This window comes from Beta vulgaris, chromosome 3 (assembly GCF_026745355.1).
Source record: "Beta vulgaris subsp. vulgaris cultivar EL10 chromosome 3, EL10.2, whole genome shotgun sequence".
NCBI lineage: Eukaryota > Viridiplantae > Streptophyta > Magnoliopsida > Caryophyllales > Amaranthaceae > Beta > Beta vulgaris.
Window position 1 is genome coordinate 35,524,681 of NC_079204.1, and position 17,180 is coordinate 35,541,860.

Sequence of the window (17,180 nt, forward strand, 5' to 3'; positions counted from 1 at the left end):
TTAAGAGGAGGCGTGAATCAAGGAGTCTTTCTAGCTCCTAAAACGTAACTCCTTTGGAAGGTTTTTAGTAACTAGTTTTGTGAAGTCCCTTGGCTTCTTTTGCTGCTCCTAACTCTATTTAAGGGAGTTAATGTTCAATGGAAATCAGATTATAAGTGATATAAAAAAAAAAGCCTTTGTGTTTATAGTTTTGTGCTTTGAGTTTGTCTCAAGTTTGAAACTAACCCTTATTGCTTTGAGTGTGTCTTGAGTGATAAGATTAAAGGAGATTGAGTGAGTCTTGTTTCTGGCCTAAGATATCAAATCATTGAGTTTGCTCTGTGATTTGGTCATTATCCTAAATTCGTGAGTTACAAAGTGTTATTATGAGTGTTCTTGTTCTTGAGTTTAAAATCATCATCCAATTCTTTGGAAGGTGTTTTTAGATTAACATCAAGTACTTTATAAACTATAATGTTAATATAAATGATATATGTATGCATAACTTTACTTTACTTAAAATAATCATATAAACGACAAAATAACGTATATAAGATCTTAGGGGCTAGCTTATCTTATAATCATACTTTAACCTTCAATCATCCACTAATATATTCATATAAATTTTTTTTCCTAATTATTAAACTTGTTAGTTGTTACGCAAGGGGGCTACTGTATGATGACATGCAGTACATAGATGTCATAGTAGAGGTAAGCTTTAGAGAATCTGGATAGTATCTAAGGAACTTAATTTGCATGTTACTTTTATCTGGTAGCTTATCAAAGCTAGAATATATCTAGGACAATAGCTTACAACCATTATCTGATGACATTTTGTACAAGCAGTGTTGCATCCATAAAAACAAAGGTCAAGAGGGCTACGATGCGTCGTGATTCTATTTATTTTTTTATTTACCTGTTTAATTATTTTACATGTTATATTTGTACAAGTTGTTGTACATGTAAACTTTACCTATCATTTTTCTTGTTCAAATTACACATTTGCATCTAATATATGAACATATACAAGCTTTTGCATTGACCGACATTAAAGTTAGGCTAAAAAGTAATGGTAGCACCCTTCATATACTACGTGAAATGTCTTTTCAGGATGACTTAGTTATTTTGAAGGACAAATAAGCTAATAGCATATATATGTGTAACGCTTCATCCTTTTATAAACATATAATAAACAAAATAGAATATCTTATTAAAGAAATAAAGATAGCAAAAATATCAACATAGATAATGTCACTCTATTGTTCCTAATTAAACTTGAAATTTAAATCCCAAAATATATCAAACTACATATCCAAAAGAAGCAAACAACGTCATAATCCCAACAGGACAAAAATAATAAAGCGCCAGAAAAGCCAAAATATACTTTTTTCTCAAAGCCCGTAACATACAAGTCCGACTCATAACAACTTATAAATCACAACAACAAACATCCACAAGTAGTAGGGAGTACCTAACAGCTCTTCCTGACTAATTAGGATCCATATAAAAGTTATAGAACATATAATAATTAAGTCTATATAAGCAACTATGCGAGAATAATAAAGAATCATAGGAGAATTCAAGAAGAAGAAAACCACTAATAAGATAAATGACATCTTAACACATTTGAGAAACTGCACATAAATCACAATCCACTGTTACTATTTGGTTATAGTATTAGGACTTTGTTCGCCTATGTTTAGTATGGCCACACCCTAATGTGAAATCATGCCCTGCTTAGTGACTCTCGACATGTCAGATGACAACTAATAATCAAGACAAACCTACATACCCTACTATGTATGTAGTATAAAATGTGTACCCTACTTAATAGTGACTGCTCATTCTTAGGAGATTATGCCACCACACTAGTCATCATCCTCAAATAAAAATAAATAATAAATAATAAACTACATACATAATCTCAACATCTACATAATGTCATTCAAGACCTTACATCAAACTACAAAAATTTAGGAAATCAACTGGTCAATTTCATTTACAAACTTGGCAATCTTCCCCAATAACAATAACAATAACAATAACAATAATAAATTAAATATATTGTTTATAATAAATTGGGTAACACATTCTTTCTAAACGGAGGTGGAAACATATTTCCTCTTTAGTTTTATTTATTTATGATTAATACATAGGCTAAATTATTAACTCACTAGTTTTATGTCTTTAATATTTTAGTGATCAATTATAAAATTCCGACTATAATTTTATGGGAAATATCATAAATCTGAAACTTATAAAACAAAAAATTATTTACACGGGTTTAAAGCTAATTACATTAAATGGCTTTCTTTCAGCATATGTGATATTCCGCTGCCAAAGTAGCACAAAAGTACATACCAGCAGAAGATTGAATTCGATAATTGCACAGTTAGAATCAGTAACAGTAACCATGAATTACCAATACGGAGTTTGATAATCCACAAACGTTTTTCAAGATTTTAAGCTACATCATGGTTGTCAAACATGATTTTTTTTTTCGCCTACATGCTTATTTAAAACTATGCATAAACATAAAATGCAGTATCAACTGTGCTGACGTGCCCATCTGTGAACTGCTCTTGCCGAAGTTTCATGATTTTTGGTCAAAACATGAAACTGAGAAATGTTAGTTGTAGGTGGCAAAGAGAAACACATGACGGAAAAATGCCATGCACCACCTCCAATCTTATTCACTTCCGAGGACATACTTCATCCAGAAAATGGCAATACTTGCTCTCCCAGTAAAAAACTTGGAAGCAAACATTAGCAAGCCAAGGCGTATAGTAAATATGCTCCAAGCAAAGTTTAAGAGAGGACACAACACCCTGCATTTTCTGGTCCGTAGCAGCGCTGACCAATCATTACAGTTATCTGACAAAAGCAACCAATATAAAAGTCATTTAGTACCATGAGAATCCTACTATGCCAAACTTTAACCAAGTATTAACTGCTGAGTGTTGTCACTAACGAGCTCGAAAATCAAGATGAAAATTGAAGTACAACTAAATCATTGGATATCCTATGAGAATTAGCTTAACATTGCTATTGATTAGCCTTCCCTTAGGTCATCTTCTCACTCTATTCAAAAGATCTGGAACAAAGATGACATGAAAGTCGACGGAAAAAGGGATATGAGATGGTCATCGTCTAATTTACCATAAGCAAGTCCCACTAACAACAATATAGAGCACTATATGAACGCCAAAAGCAACTAGCATTACCAGGAGATTCAAAAATATATTAAAAGCATAGCAAAGAACCAGAACCCTACCGCGTCATGAGGAGATCAATATAAACGATCAGCGCTTCTTGAAATCAATCCAACCCGCATAGCTGCCATGAATAGACAGGGAAAAATCATTTGCGACGTCCAATTACAAACAATAGGGATCCTCCTCAAAAGATGCACACAGACCTTGCTCTTCATGCCGGTCGAGAATATAATGGAGATTGAGCAACAGCGCTTTGACCGGCAGAGATCATAGGTCGACTAGGATGCTGATCTGAAAAACTACTTCCTGCTGACTGGTATATGTCCGATCTAGTAGTAACAGATATGTCAGAAGCAGCATTTTCCAACCTCGCTATAGGTGGTTTTGCATCTGCCTTGCTCACTACAGCAGAGGGCCCTATATTTGACTGCAATAATCAAAGAGAAGACAGAAAACACAGATACATCAAGCAAAGAAATAAGGATGCTTGTACTTCTAACAATGGAGTTTAAGTTTTAGATGCACTTTTAAAAGTAAATGGTTAACGTTACATAGCACAGATATGTGGTTACAAGACCATCAAAGCAGGCTTCAATACCCATCGAAATTGGATTCCATTCCCCCAAGTCCCAGTCCCAGTCCCAGTCCCAGTCCCAGTCCCAGTCCCAGTCCCAGTCCCAGTCCCAGTCCCAGTCCCAGTCCCAGTCAGGCAGTCACATTCCTAATATCAAACACCTTCCGCAATTAATTATAAACCTCTAAACACACTAAAAAAAACTTAAGCTCTCCCTTGCTACTTTTTTTTGTAGAATCTATTTTACAATAGAGATATGAAGGCTGGTTTCTTTTCAAAAGCGTTCATTTACTTCATAAGCTTGACAGATGTAGTTACGAGTTTATAGTTAGACTCAAGTTCCCTTAGGAGTCAGAATATCACCAACATAGAGCAAACAGAAATTCACAGCAAAATATACATGGCAGCGTAACCCCTCTCCTCCAGCAGCAATGCAAAATAGCAAGGAGTTCCATACAGCTCAAAAGTGTTAAAACAGAATGGTCATGCCAATATGCATGGCGGAGCACTGTTGAATGTTAAAACACTTGATCTTGTAGAGTTCCGTTTCGCAATCACAACCATTTTACAAAAATGTTAACTGGGCTATTTATATTAATGTAGCCAAGCAACCTAAGCCACACATGCTCACCCATGGGTGATCCTAGTCATTGATTTATGTTTCGTATGGTCCAGATTTCGCAAATAGGATTCAATTAGCCTAATGAGGGCCTCCCTAAGCATATGTAATAACAAAATGAAACTATTAGCTTGCATATGAAGTATGTAATAGTTACAGCTTTTTAGTAGAGAAAAGTAGAAAATCGCTTTAGCTAATCAAAACAAGTCGTTCACAGAGTGAACTGACACTATTCTTTTTTGGCTACGAAGTACTAAGCAAAGAAGCTTAAAACTAAACAAATCCCAACTTTAATGTAAGTGGACTTTCAATATAGTTGATCTATCATGTGTTCTGTTAAGCATTAAAATGGTATCAAAGCTAGCCTAGTATATCTCTTTGGTATTGATAAGCCTTGGTGACAGTGTTACTTTGAGTACTAATAAGTAATTACATTATTCAAACTCAAAGCTTATTCTTTTCCTCTGCTTCGAAGATAGTCCCAAATTTGTTCCTGAGAAGTGAGAGCATGGTAAGTTATGTTTCTCTTTAAGAAAATCGATTGTATGGGTTACATGTTCAGGACGTCAAGGTTTAGATCATCACCATAACAAGTGTCCTAATTATGATGAGTGACTTCAGAACATTGACCAGAAATATGACATACATACATGGATATACATGGAGAAAAAGTTGGTTCAACCAAAGAAGAGAAGAAACCAATGTGTGGTGCTAGCATGAAATCTAGGAAAAGCCTGAATCAGCTTTGGTGGTTCCTAAATCCTGATTATCTCTATTATATAAGGCAACACATGGGGGACACAAAAAAATAGAAAAAGGAATAAAAGAAAAAAAATAAGGAGATAATTAACTATTTCATTTGAATGAAAAAAGGGGGGAAAGTATGACATTTAAACTAAACATCAGTTTTTTGAGAAAACAAAATGTAAAGACAATTTTTCTACCCAATTAATTTTATTTTCTACTTCATATGCTATCACACATTATCGCACGCATCGCGTGCATATAAGACTAGTAATCAATAAAGGCAGGTTCAAGGTGATATTTTCTTCCTCAAGACATGGACCAAGGTGAGCTTAGTTACAACTGATTAGAGCACCAGAAGAGTATTGATTAAGCAATTAACAAGGTAGAAGAGGAGCAGCAAGAAGTCCATGACATTGTTGTGCAAAGGTCAGATCCTTCCATCAATTTATCATAGAGCGAGCAGCTTCAAGGTGTAGAACTGTAACCTATTGTTGAAAACGAGGTTCAAGATGCAAGTGGTAATTGTTTTGCAACCCTCATTGCCAAATCGAGGTACTTGATACAAGTAAGAAAGGATATAATTAGAGCTTGAATATGTTTGAAGGCCTGAAATATTTGTGGGAACTTACCCACATCTCGAGATTCCGGGTTTTGATGTTTACAAACTAGATTGAGATTGGTTTTTAATGGATGAGCAAGAGAGTTAAAGTTGAAGGCTATTTAATCACCATTGATGTTTGTTGGAGTTCTTTGGAAAGGGACACATCAAAGGAGAGAACTTCCATTGCCTGTTTGTATCTTGATTAAGGCAGAATTCATGGACAGTTTTTTTTAGAGAAGGGAGGTCCAATGCATATCTAAATGCTGCATCATTGATAAACAATGCAGGAGCCATGACACTTTGTTCTAGCTTGTAATTCAAGTTTTTACTTAAAGCTACGGGACTGTGTTTAAGCTCGGGCCTAGCTCGTTGGGTGGTGCTTCTGGTGGCAAATAGCTCTGAAACAAGACTGTGGTAGGTTGAAAGCATTTGGTTTAGTCTGAGTTTGTTGATAGGGGTCAGTATGACTACGAGAAAGCTATGTCAAAGCAGAAACATGCATGGCCAAAACCTGTAGTCCAAAGCTCCACATAGTCCACACCCTGCCAGCCAGCCCCTCTGCACAAGCAGTGTTTGACTGCCTGAGCTGCGGAAGCAGTGTGCATGAAGATTTTGCCTTGATTTAGACTTCAGATATGCAACCTAAGCTTTTTACAGGATATTGAGCTTTTCAATTTATTTGTAAGATCCCCGTGAGCCCAACAATTAAGGGATTTCAGAACAAATGACTTTCAATAACTTAAGTAACCTTTCAAGTTAGGAACGTCTTAAAATTTTGATTTAGCAAATGATGCCTACTATAGGCCACCTTTATGTAAAAAAAATGCTTTTCCGAAGGTTGCATTTGTTTTGTTGAGGAAGCGTGATTATAAATAATGTATATCTAAAAAACTATTCTACTTAATAGTGAGTGAGTGAAGATTTCGATTTAGCTGATCTATCCCCCTTTCTATAAAGAACCATTTACACTTCAATAGTCTTTTCTTGCCATTTAAGAATTAAAATCAGCTGTAAAAAGGTAATTTTTATGCATTCATCATTGAGCTTGATATCCTTTGAAATTCAGTCAAACAAACAAACAAAAGACTAAAATTATCTCGTAAATTCTAGAAAAAGCTACCAAATTTGGTTAGTAAATCCAAAAAATCATTGGAAGCCTGCACGTGCATTTAATTTTCAATATTGGAGATCAAAGATTGGTAATGTTATACACCATAGTTTCAGTTCTATCGCTTTAAAGGCATCGCATCATCCGAGTAGTCTGAGGGACACGAGAGAAGAGAGTTTATTGAATGGGTGACACCTCCATTCCTCTTTTTTTCTGCCCATTTTTCTTTCTAACCACTTTGGTTGACATACTTCCCTCTCCAACTCCTTTCCTCCTTTTTCAGACCCCATCAAACCAAACATTGAAGTTTCCCTTACCATCATCATTCATCAAAACCCAAAAACCTAACCATCTAACACCAGAAATGCCTCCATTACCCAAAATCCAAGAATCTCAAACTTTTCATAGCTACAGTCAAAGTTGGATGGCAAAAATAGTCTGGACTAGGTTCTAAAGAATTTCAATTTTAGGAATAGTATTGAGTATTGACTAAACATATTGGAGTTTTAAAGTCAAAACTAGAGTCCAAAAGTTAAAGTTACACATACTAACATAGAAGCATTAGGTTCTAAAGAATTTCAATTTTAGGAATAGTATTGAGTATTGACTAAACATATTGGAGTTTTAAAGTCAAAACTAGAGTCCAAAAGTTAAAGTTACACATACTAACATAGAAGCATTGATCTATTACTTGAATCCAAAAATTTTAAGTTGGGACTTTTAAAGTTTTATATGTGTATAGTGATTATAATCTGATTTGGAATTTTACTAGTTTTAGTTAAGTTGTATTGGTAAAAACATATTGGAGTGTTGAATGGGAGATGTGTCCAATTTCATTAGCTTCTGCCCTTCTTAAATTGAATGACCTTGATGTCTGACAAAACCTCTTCAATTTACTACAAGCTGGAGATATTGGTTTAAACATCCAAACAAGAATTTATAAGGCCCACACATTCATAACGAATACTCAAACTATTTCTTTTTGATGAGTACCAAGAAGCAAAAGAGAATAATAGGGGAGAGACAAACGATGCTTATCTAAATAATAAGTGTATCATGAGTTTAAGTGACAAAATAATCATGATATTAAGGAATTTTCAGAGTCTAGTATCATTTTAATTCTTTAGTATGTGGTAAAGAGCATAAGTGTAAAATTTCTATTCAATATGTGACCCAAATGACGATAACAGTCATAAGTAGTTCAAAGAGATACATACGCTGGAGAGACCTTTGACGTGCACAATGATGACAGTAATATCATCAGTACGATTTTCATGGGTTAACCATAGTTTGTAAGACTCTCCTACTATTGCAGAACATGTATCCCGAGGGTCTTGATGATTGGAAACCTAAACACACATGTGAACAAATGAAAACAGAATTAGATATGCCCAACTTATAAATTGCTATAAAACTTAGTTCATATGAACTCAAAATCTCTAACCAAAGCACAGATAGCAAAGATAAGTGACTGGCATCTAGATCATAAATTGATAGTTCAAGAGTATGTTATGCTTCTTCCAGCATAGCATATTGTTAACAATGATGTTACCAGAAAATGAGATGTCAAACTGTGGGTGCTTTAGATTGCCTTAGACTAAAGCCTGATCCAACCATCGGTCCATCACATTAGCCAAAGTTATGCAATTGTTTATAAGCAAAACTAAGGCACTCGTAAACAAAGGAGCTTTTAGCAAGAGCAAAATAGCTATCAAGCAATAATAATGGAGCTGTGAGCCTGTAACATTACAATTTGTGATCTCAACCATGAGAAAGGCTAGTCTTTAGATCTCTATATCACTTATAGTCAAACTATCAATATGACAATAACATCGTGGCTTAATCTTAACCACGTCAAAGAGACAGCACCAAGGAAAGCAAAGCAAATCATGGATAACTTACAGGAGACTGATGCTATCATGCTACTTCTATGCATTTATATGATACAAAAGAAGCATATTCAGTGAAAGAAATTATGTATCCACATAACATCAACTCAGAGCAGCAAAATGAATAAAGGAGTAAGGGCACACTTCCAATGTTCAATTGGATTAACATACCATATCAACAACTTCCTGGCTCGGTAGGAACTCAAAAACACCATCACTTGCAACGACAAAGAACAAATGATCTGGTGTAAGATGAATCACTGACACCTCTGGCGCAGCTACAACACCTATTTTTTCGGCTGTGCTATCTCCAACACTCCTTGTGAATGCTGTCCCGGGATACATTCCATTTTGCACCCACAATCTTGGAGGATCACTGCCTTCAGTCTCCTCATCACCCCATGTTTGTATATCTGGATCTTTTAGACCCTCTACTTGATCGACACTCAAAACTCGTGCCCCGCACAACTTCACCCTCTCATATTCATCTTTCCTGAATGGAGTCTGATCACGAGACAGATCTTGTGCAATTATCTTATCCCCATTCTTAAGAGCAATCACAGCCCTAGAATCGCCCACATTTGCAACATAAAGTGTATCCCCAATTACCAAAGCAGTAATCGCCGTTGTACCACTCATTGCATCATCTATGTCACTGTTGTGCAATTCCTCATTTGTTCTAAGAAAAGCGTCATTGTAAGCTTTTACAGGATCTTCTAACAGAGTCGAATCACTGCACAGAATATCTACTAGCTTGTCCTTGACATAATTGGAGCACTGAGCACCAAATTGCCCATGCCCATCAAACACTCCAAAGAAATGAACATTTGAGTTCCCATGCAATCGTGTCTTAATACAATAACTATCTTGGTTCTCTTTTTCAGGTGAGTCGGGATAATATCCTCGTTGTGTAAGGACCGAGTACTCCAAACTGAAGTTGTGTGAAGGCACAGAGATACATTCCAATGATCTCTCAGCAAAAACAGGTGTTCCTTGAACACCTGATTGACGGCATGGCACCCCGTTTTCCTTTCCTTTTACATGAGGTCTCTTACAGCATTTACCAAAAACACAACCCATCTCTTACACTACACCAACAACTTCTACTTCCACATCTTCATACCAACCCCAGAGCATTCAACAGGACGGACCCCAAAAAAGAACGACAAAAACAACAAAGAAAGCATGAATAACAATAAACCAAATCATTGCATCTCATAGCAAGAAAGTCAAACAGGTAATAAGAAACCAGCATGATGTTGCTTAGAAAGAACAGTTTCTTACCAGAAATGGAAAGAAGAAGTATTTGTTGCAGCAGAAGAAGCAACTTCTTTGCAAGAATCTGACGTAGGAACAAACAGCCCAATTGATAATCTTCTTCCAATAATCCCTTCAAATCAAAATTTATTACACACGAAGAAATGATGACTAAAGAAGAAAAAATTGTAAGAACAATCCAAACAATAATCAAAACCCAAAAATAAAATCTACTCAATTGAAACGGAAACTTAAAAGACTAATTCTTTCAAACTATTGTTTTTTATTTTTCGCAACTGGGAATGTGGGTTAGAAATTATAAAAGAAAAGAACTTCGTTTTTTATGGGGAAGAACAAGATGAGGGGCTCAAAGATAAAGAATTATTCATCAAATTTTCAAACCCTAGAGTAAGGAAATAGTCTCACATACAAAGAGAAGAGCAGAAAAAATGGGATTTTTTTAATAAGGGAATTTAAAGATTGATTAATTCTATGCAGGTAAGACTGAGAACGGGGTTGCTCGAACAAACCCCACTTCCGAGAATGAAAATGAGCACTTACAGTAATAGTGACAGTAACAATGAAGGCATTGGAAAATCTTGCAAATGGGAAAGAGCAAGAAAAACTACTGGATGATAAAATGGGGTTTGAAGATTTGCTGACTGAGTGTCAATAATCTAGTAACTAATTTGTTGTTCAAATGTAAATCTATACAAATATATTAAAAGGTGTACGAAAACAAAAAACTGTGCCACGTTGCACTTTTCCTATGGAGTTTTAGTTAATGTAATCTAAGTACAATAAAAAAATTAAGAAATTGCACAGTATATGGTTTGATCCCGAGACCTCAAGTACATATACAAAAATTTTAACCACATAGGCTAAGTTGTATTTAGTGTTATTATTATAAAGTATTATATTAATAAATGAATTTTTTTCTTACCCGGACATAGCCCGGGCCTAATAACTAGTTAATTTCCTTAAATCATGCCCGGTTGGTTTGACTTATTTAATAAATTCGGAGTTTATTGAAATTGTAAAAAATAGATCTCGTTCACAATCCACACTATATTAGTGTGGACCTAATTTGAAATGTAAAAAACAGACCCGATACATGGGTTAACCTGATACCTACTCAGCCTGAACCTAGTTTGATTCGGTCCCGATATTAGATTGAGACGTGACCGGACATCAACTAGACCTCACTGACACTCAACAAATCATATCCTAACCCTATTATACCCACCCTAATGCAAACTGTGTCCGATTGAACACGGTAATCTAAGACCCAAATGCGACCCAAAACCCAATCATACATAATAAATACCTGATTTGTTCCGACTTGTTTTTGACTTGACTTGGATTTAACCCAAATCTTCAATGATGATAATAATTTTTAAAATATTGAAGATGAAAAAATAAAGTTAGATTACGCCAAAGTTCTAGATTATGGTTTCATGTCACTATATGCGTGAACGGTGCAAACAAGGTTGGCCCACACAATAATATCAAAAACTTTAAATCCTAAACCCTTAGTCGAACTCAACCAGAATTGAAGCCAACCAAAGCATCCATGAAACCAAATTGACCCGCACGAACCCGTCTAAAATTCGTCCACGAGGCATCCTAACCCGATATAGACCGACCAGAAAATGGTACTCCCAGCTGGAACATAATCGTAAGATGACTCGCTAGCATATGACTTCGCGCAGATGGAATCGACTGGATCTAAACCTGACTCGTGGGGAACATTTTGACCCGAACATGACCCAACCCTGAGCACACCCGGGTCGATGTGGGTCAACCTCAAATGAACCAACAACCCGAATTGATACTAGTAGGCTAAAGAACTATATATCAGCTAATAAAAAAAATAACCTAAGGTCCACTAACTAGTAGTTAAGGAAGTCAGGATCGAATCCACAGGGAGATAACTATACTATAATGTCTAAACTATAATACTATACTAACTAGATTAGATAAACAAAAAAAAAAAAAGGAAGTTGGTTTATTGAACTAAACAAATAATCAAATCAAGAAATCAAGTAGGTGAAGAAGTAGGAAAATGGTTCACCATGTATGCAATTCATGATATCAAGAATGACTAAAGAAAATCAATAAATCAATCTAATTAACTAGGGTACATGTAATCTCTCTCGAACATTACCTCCCTCAAAGCTGACTAAGCCGTTCTCACATAGTCATAGATCGCTTAGCCTACTATTGAGAGCCTATACAAAATCCTACTTCTCGGTCTATAATTTTGTATTGCAATAATGATCAAAAAAAATTGGCCGAACTTGTAGATTAACAAAACCAACTCAACAATAAGAATCAGATGAAATTTACAAGCAAAACGATTATTCAATCAATCTCTTATATGCATATAACACTAGTAGAATAAATGCTTATTGATGCGGTCATTAAGTGGCCTATTGCGGCGGTTTTGGCTGCGCTGCAATTAAGGGGGCAACAATAGGTAATTAATATATTGATGCGGTTTCAAACCGCAACAATAGGCCAAGATATTGCTGCGGTTCCTAACCAAAACGCAACAATAAATTTATTTTTTTATTAAAAAATCACAACCTATTGCTGCGGTTTTTGCTCAAAACCGCAGCAATAGGTCCCGGTACAGGTAAATTTTTTTTTTTTTTTTGCATTTTGCAATTAAATTTGAAATATTAAAACTATGCAACTTACCCATTCACTATCCACCAAATTCAAAGACAAACTAAAGATGAAATAACATATGAATCTCATTAACATATTAAGATAAAATAAACTAGTTACATAAATAATACAAAAGATCAAAAAGTCAAATGAAAAAGGAAAAAGGGAAAATAAAAAAACAACCTTACAACTAAATGACTAATTACAAAAAATATATTACAAAAAAAATAAGAAACTGATCTAAAAAAAATAAGAAACGAATCTGAAACAAAAAATATATTACAATAAATCAAAAAAAAATCTAAAACAAAATCTACAAACAGATTAAAAAACGGAAAAAAAAATTCTGGAGAACGACCATTACGAAAAAACGAAAAACAAAAACAAAAACGAAAAATAAAAACGAAAAAAAAAGCGAAAAAAAGGGAAATGAAACAGATCTGGAGAACGACATTGCGAAAAAAACTTGTTTCTCGTGAAAAGCCATTGCGAAAAAATAGATCTGGAAAACGAAAAAAAAAAGTTTCTCGTGATGAAGATGGAGAACGACGAAGATGGACGGTGGAAACGACAAACGAACCGGAGATCTGGAGAGTGAGGAACGAAGCACCGGTGTTGCGACGAGGCGAACGAAGCGCCGGTGTTGCGACGAGGCGATATCAAATGAAACTCTCGAACTCCTCTCTCTCTCTCTCCTTTGATGCGGCGAATTGAACGGACAAATTCTTCTGGTGAAAGGGCGACGGGCTGAGAAGGGTGAAGGCAAGTCGAGGATGAAGAAGAACGACGAAATGAAGAAGGCTGAGAGGGAAAGAGATTTGAAGGAGGAGAGAGAAAGGAGAAAAACAACTGAAATGCAAGTGTCCCCTAAACCCTAACGCCTCTTATATGAAATAAATGGGGATATTGCTGCAGTTTTTTCTAAAAACCGCACCAATATATTAAAATATTATTTTTTTAATATTATTTTAATATATTGTTGCGATTTCGGCCAAAAACCGCAACAATATGTATGATCAAGAAGTCAACTTTTTTTCAAAAAAATTCCCGTTGAAACCATATTGTTGCGGTTTTTAGTAGAAACTACAGCAATATGGTTATTTTATATTTTACCTTTTCTTTTTACATGATATATTGTTGCTTATGGGTAAAACCGCAGCAATAAGCAATTATTCTACTAGTGTAGAACCCCAATCCCCTAGAAATTAAACTACTCACTCATAACTAGGGAAGACATAATAACTATAATATACGCAAGCGTGATGGAATAATAATGAAGAATTAAAAAGGGAATAGTAAGAGATGAGAGACAATACCAATGAAGAACGACTTTTGAAAACGATTACTCTATTGAAATCTTCAATGTGCTGGCAAAATAACTAGGTCTAAAGCTAATAAAACTTAATAATATAATAAAATGTAGTCTTTCTCCACAAAAGGAGAACTATTTATATTAAAGTCGGAAAATGTGCAACACGCGCTTAAACCGCTCAAAAAATGACTTGCCCAACCTAACGGGGCTAATTTTATACCCGACCAGGCAATTGTCAGGTATAGTAAAATCTTCGTCTCACCTGATGTAATACCCCTCATGATTGCTTTAAAGGGATTTAGCGGGCTACTTATTCCAACAAGATGCATATCTTTCTTTAAGAGAGCTCATTTCCTTAGTTACTCCACAATATGTGCTTGGCTGGGAGTAGTCCAGGAAAGGGTGACCTCCTGGAAAGTTTCTCGGTGTGCGCATGAATGAGGACAAAATGCGCCAGAAGAACTTGTATTGGTTATCGAGGACAGTTGTTGGCCCTGGATACACATTGGTGACGATAGATTCGACTCCAGATAGGTCGTGTGTTACAGATGGTATCAGAGCAATCCTACGACCGCGTGTTTGGGTGATCCTAAGGCCGTAAGGCCGAATATTAGGAGTTCTCAGACGCCTAGTGGGGGAGGATTCTAGGGCTGCATTGTCATAAGGAGTGACCCAGAGGTCGTTAGACCGAATATCTGGAGTCTCCGGCGATCAGTCTTTAGGCTGGGGTGACCCACATGCCATATGCCATATAGGTGGAATCCTCAGGCGCAACGAGGGCGTTGTTGTTCTCAAGTGGAGTGTATGTAATACGCCTCATGATTGATTTAAAGGGATTTAATAGGCTACTCATTCCTACAAGACGCATCTTTCTTTTAGAGAGCTCATTTCTTTAGCTACTCCACAATTAAGCGTGCTTGGCTGGATGTATTCTAGGAATGGGTAACCTCCTAGGAAGTTTCTCGCGGTGTGCATGAGTGAGGAAAAAATGTGCCGGAAAAACTTGTGTTGGTTATTGAGGATAGTTGTTGGCCCTGGATGCGCATTGGTGACGATAGACTTGACTCCGGATGAGTCGGGTGTTACACCAGATGTAGTGGTTGTCAGGTTTTTTAAAATCTTCATCTCGCCCAACCGGGCGGGATCTTATTCGACCAGGTGGCCTTCAGTTGCCTTTTTCTTCACAAAACATCGACTCACTTGACCTACCCGGGAAAGATGCGCTGGGCCAGTCCCGCCAGTAAATTCTTTTCTTCCAAAGCTTGTCCAAGACGATGAAATTGGCTAAGTATAGGTCGCCCCACCTGTCTGGGCAACACTCACCCGATCGAGCGATCAGTAGGTACAAAACAACACGATTCTCTATCTTTAAAACGCCATAACTCCTTCGTTATCCCTCGTAATTAGGCAAGTGGCCAGTCTTGGAAATTCCTTGAAGTGTAGAATCTAACACAATTAAAATTACTAAATTCGGATTTGTAGAACTTGATTTATCATCAAAAGAGTGGACAAGAGTCATTTTTCTACTTCTTTCACTATTCGCTTTGCTTCAAAAATCTTCCAACTCAATGCTCGTGTTCTCAAAAGTACATCATCTCTTGTGGTGGTATAAATGATTAGAAAATGCACCCAAATAGGCTAATTTCTACAATGATAAACTTGAAACTACAAACACACTACAAGGAGCACATTAGTACTAAAAATGGCTCCAAAGAGTGCAATTAATACCAATAATCAATGAGGGACGGGGGTAAAAACTCTATATAAAATAAGCACATCAAACTCCCCCAAGTTAGACTTTTGCTTGTCCCTAAGCCAAACTTTTATGAAAATCAAGAGTTCAAGGAAGCAATTGTTTTCGTTTCACCCCAACATAAAATTGTTGCAAATAACCTTTAGGTGATTATAGATCAAATCCAAGCATAACACAAATCACAATATGTAAAAGCTCAACAAATGAACACCAATCATGGATAAGAATCACAAGAGGCCACTAGATATGCACTAGAAATCAATGAGAAGGGTCGGGTTCTAGACTCATTTGTAACACAAACTCCAAGCAGTTAAAATGACTACTTTCATCCAACCCAAAGTGCTCCATCCCAACTCTCACACTCATGTATGGTGATCACGACACTCAATTGTTAGATTCCATGAAGTTAGTTCATAAGCTTGAGTTATCTCTCCACGTTCGGTAACTATACATGCAAACAAATCATATAATAAGGCTCATGGTAGTAGGTGCGGTAAATATTTGGGAATGTGCTGTGAAGTGAAGTATTACTACAACTTTAATAAAACAAGCCACACAATATATTAAATTTCAACACAACTACAAACAATTTTCATTTCTCATATCTCCTTTCTCCTTTTATGGAATCCAAACAAAGAATTTCAACTCAATTTTATTCACTTTATTTTTCTTTTTATTTTTCTTGAAAACTCTTGCTTGTCTCATTTTCAAAAAAAGTTATGCTTTAGCTACTAGCTAATAAGGATAGAGGTGAACAACAATTCAGACTCAAAAATAATAATAAGCTTATGTCCCTATTAAGCACTTTAAATGTTTTGTGCCTCATTCACGACACTTCAAATGGCTTGTAGCTCAATTTGACGTGGAGAGTTCGATATGGTTGGTTGAGAGTGATTTCGAGTGGTATTATAGATATCTAGTACTGACCCGAGGCCCGCTTTATTTTTCCCCAATCTTTTGTTCTTTTTCCACGCTCCATCCACCTAGAAAAGGACCCTATTTGTTTTTTGTCTCAGTTGTCTTGCCAAACCCCTAGACCTGGGGTTTGTTTCCCCCTTTCCTTTTCCCTATTTGCAACAAGTCTTGTTGGTATTTAGCGGAAGCAAGACATTTTTCTTCCCATGTTCTTATTTTCGCCGATTATCTCTAGATTTGTCTTCTGGTTCGTAAACATTATCTTATTCTTATGCAAACAAATGCTCCATGCTATAATGATCATTGTTCGACAAGCCTGGTCACCCCATCTTTTAAGCCAATAAAGTATGAAAAAAGGTTCTTCATCCAGTCCTTCAAGGGGATACATGTAGCTTAATCCATTCTTACGCCTAAGGAACCGCTCCTCCATATATCTCTTAGATAACTCTCACTCCCTAAATAGATATTTCGTGGACTTCATGCCTCTTTTACACAGTCTCCAAATGTGTAGTTTTATCTTAGGGTAGAGGTTCATATC

At 36.1% G+C, this 17,180-nt stretch overlaps 1 protein-coding gene across 4 annotated transcripts; it reads right to left on the bottom strand.

Annotated features, from left to right (window-relative positions):
- Positions 1–2,337: 2,337 nt before the first annotated feature.
- LOC104884490 (probable protein phosphatase 2C 35) lies at positions 2,338–10,663 on the bottom strand. 4 transcript variants are annotated; one of them, XM_010669145.4, is made up of 6 exons: positions 10,551–10,663; positions 10,017–10,122; positions 8,904–9,847; positions 8,061–8,192; positions 3,254–3,621; positions 2,338–2,853 (listed from the first exon to the last, which is right to left on the bottom strand). In XM_010669145.4, the coding sequence occupies exons 3-5, from the start codon at positions 9,810–9,812 to the stop codon at positions 3,406–3,408; spliced, it is 1,257 nt and encodes a 418-aa protein (XP_010667447.1). In that variant the 5' UTR covers positions 9,813–9,847; positions 10,017–10,122; positions 10,551–10,663; the 3' UTR covers positions 2,338–2,853; positions 3,254–3,405. The 4 variants fall into 4 exon arrangements, with proteins under 4 accessions (XP_010667447.1, XP_048497370.1, XP_010667448.1 ...); XM_048641413.2 differs by having other exon boundaries at positions 10,017–10,074; positions 10,551–10,641; XM_010669146.3 differs by lacking the exon at positions 10,551–10,663 and having other exon boundaries at positions 3,254–3,315; positions 3,398–3,621; positions 10,017–10,543.
- Positions 10,664–17,180: the final 6,517 nt, after the last annotated feature.

Bases quoted from the DNA above. Each gene is read 5' to 3' on its own strand.
- LOC104884490 (XM_010669145.4), bottom strand. From the start codon at position 9,812: ATGGGTTGTGTTTTTGGTAAATGCTGTAAGAGACCTCATGTAAAAGGA. The intron at 8,193-8,903 runs GTATGTTAATCC...ATGTGTGTTTAG, and splicing joins GCCAGGAAGTTGTTGATATG to GTTTCCAATCATCAAGACCC. The intron at 3,622-8,060 runs GTATGTATCTCT...TGATTATTGCAG, and splicing joins ACGTCAAAGGTCTCTCCAGC to TCAAATATAGGGCCCTCTGC.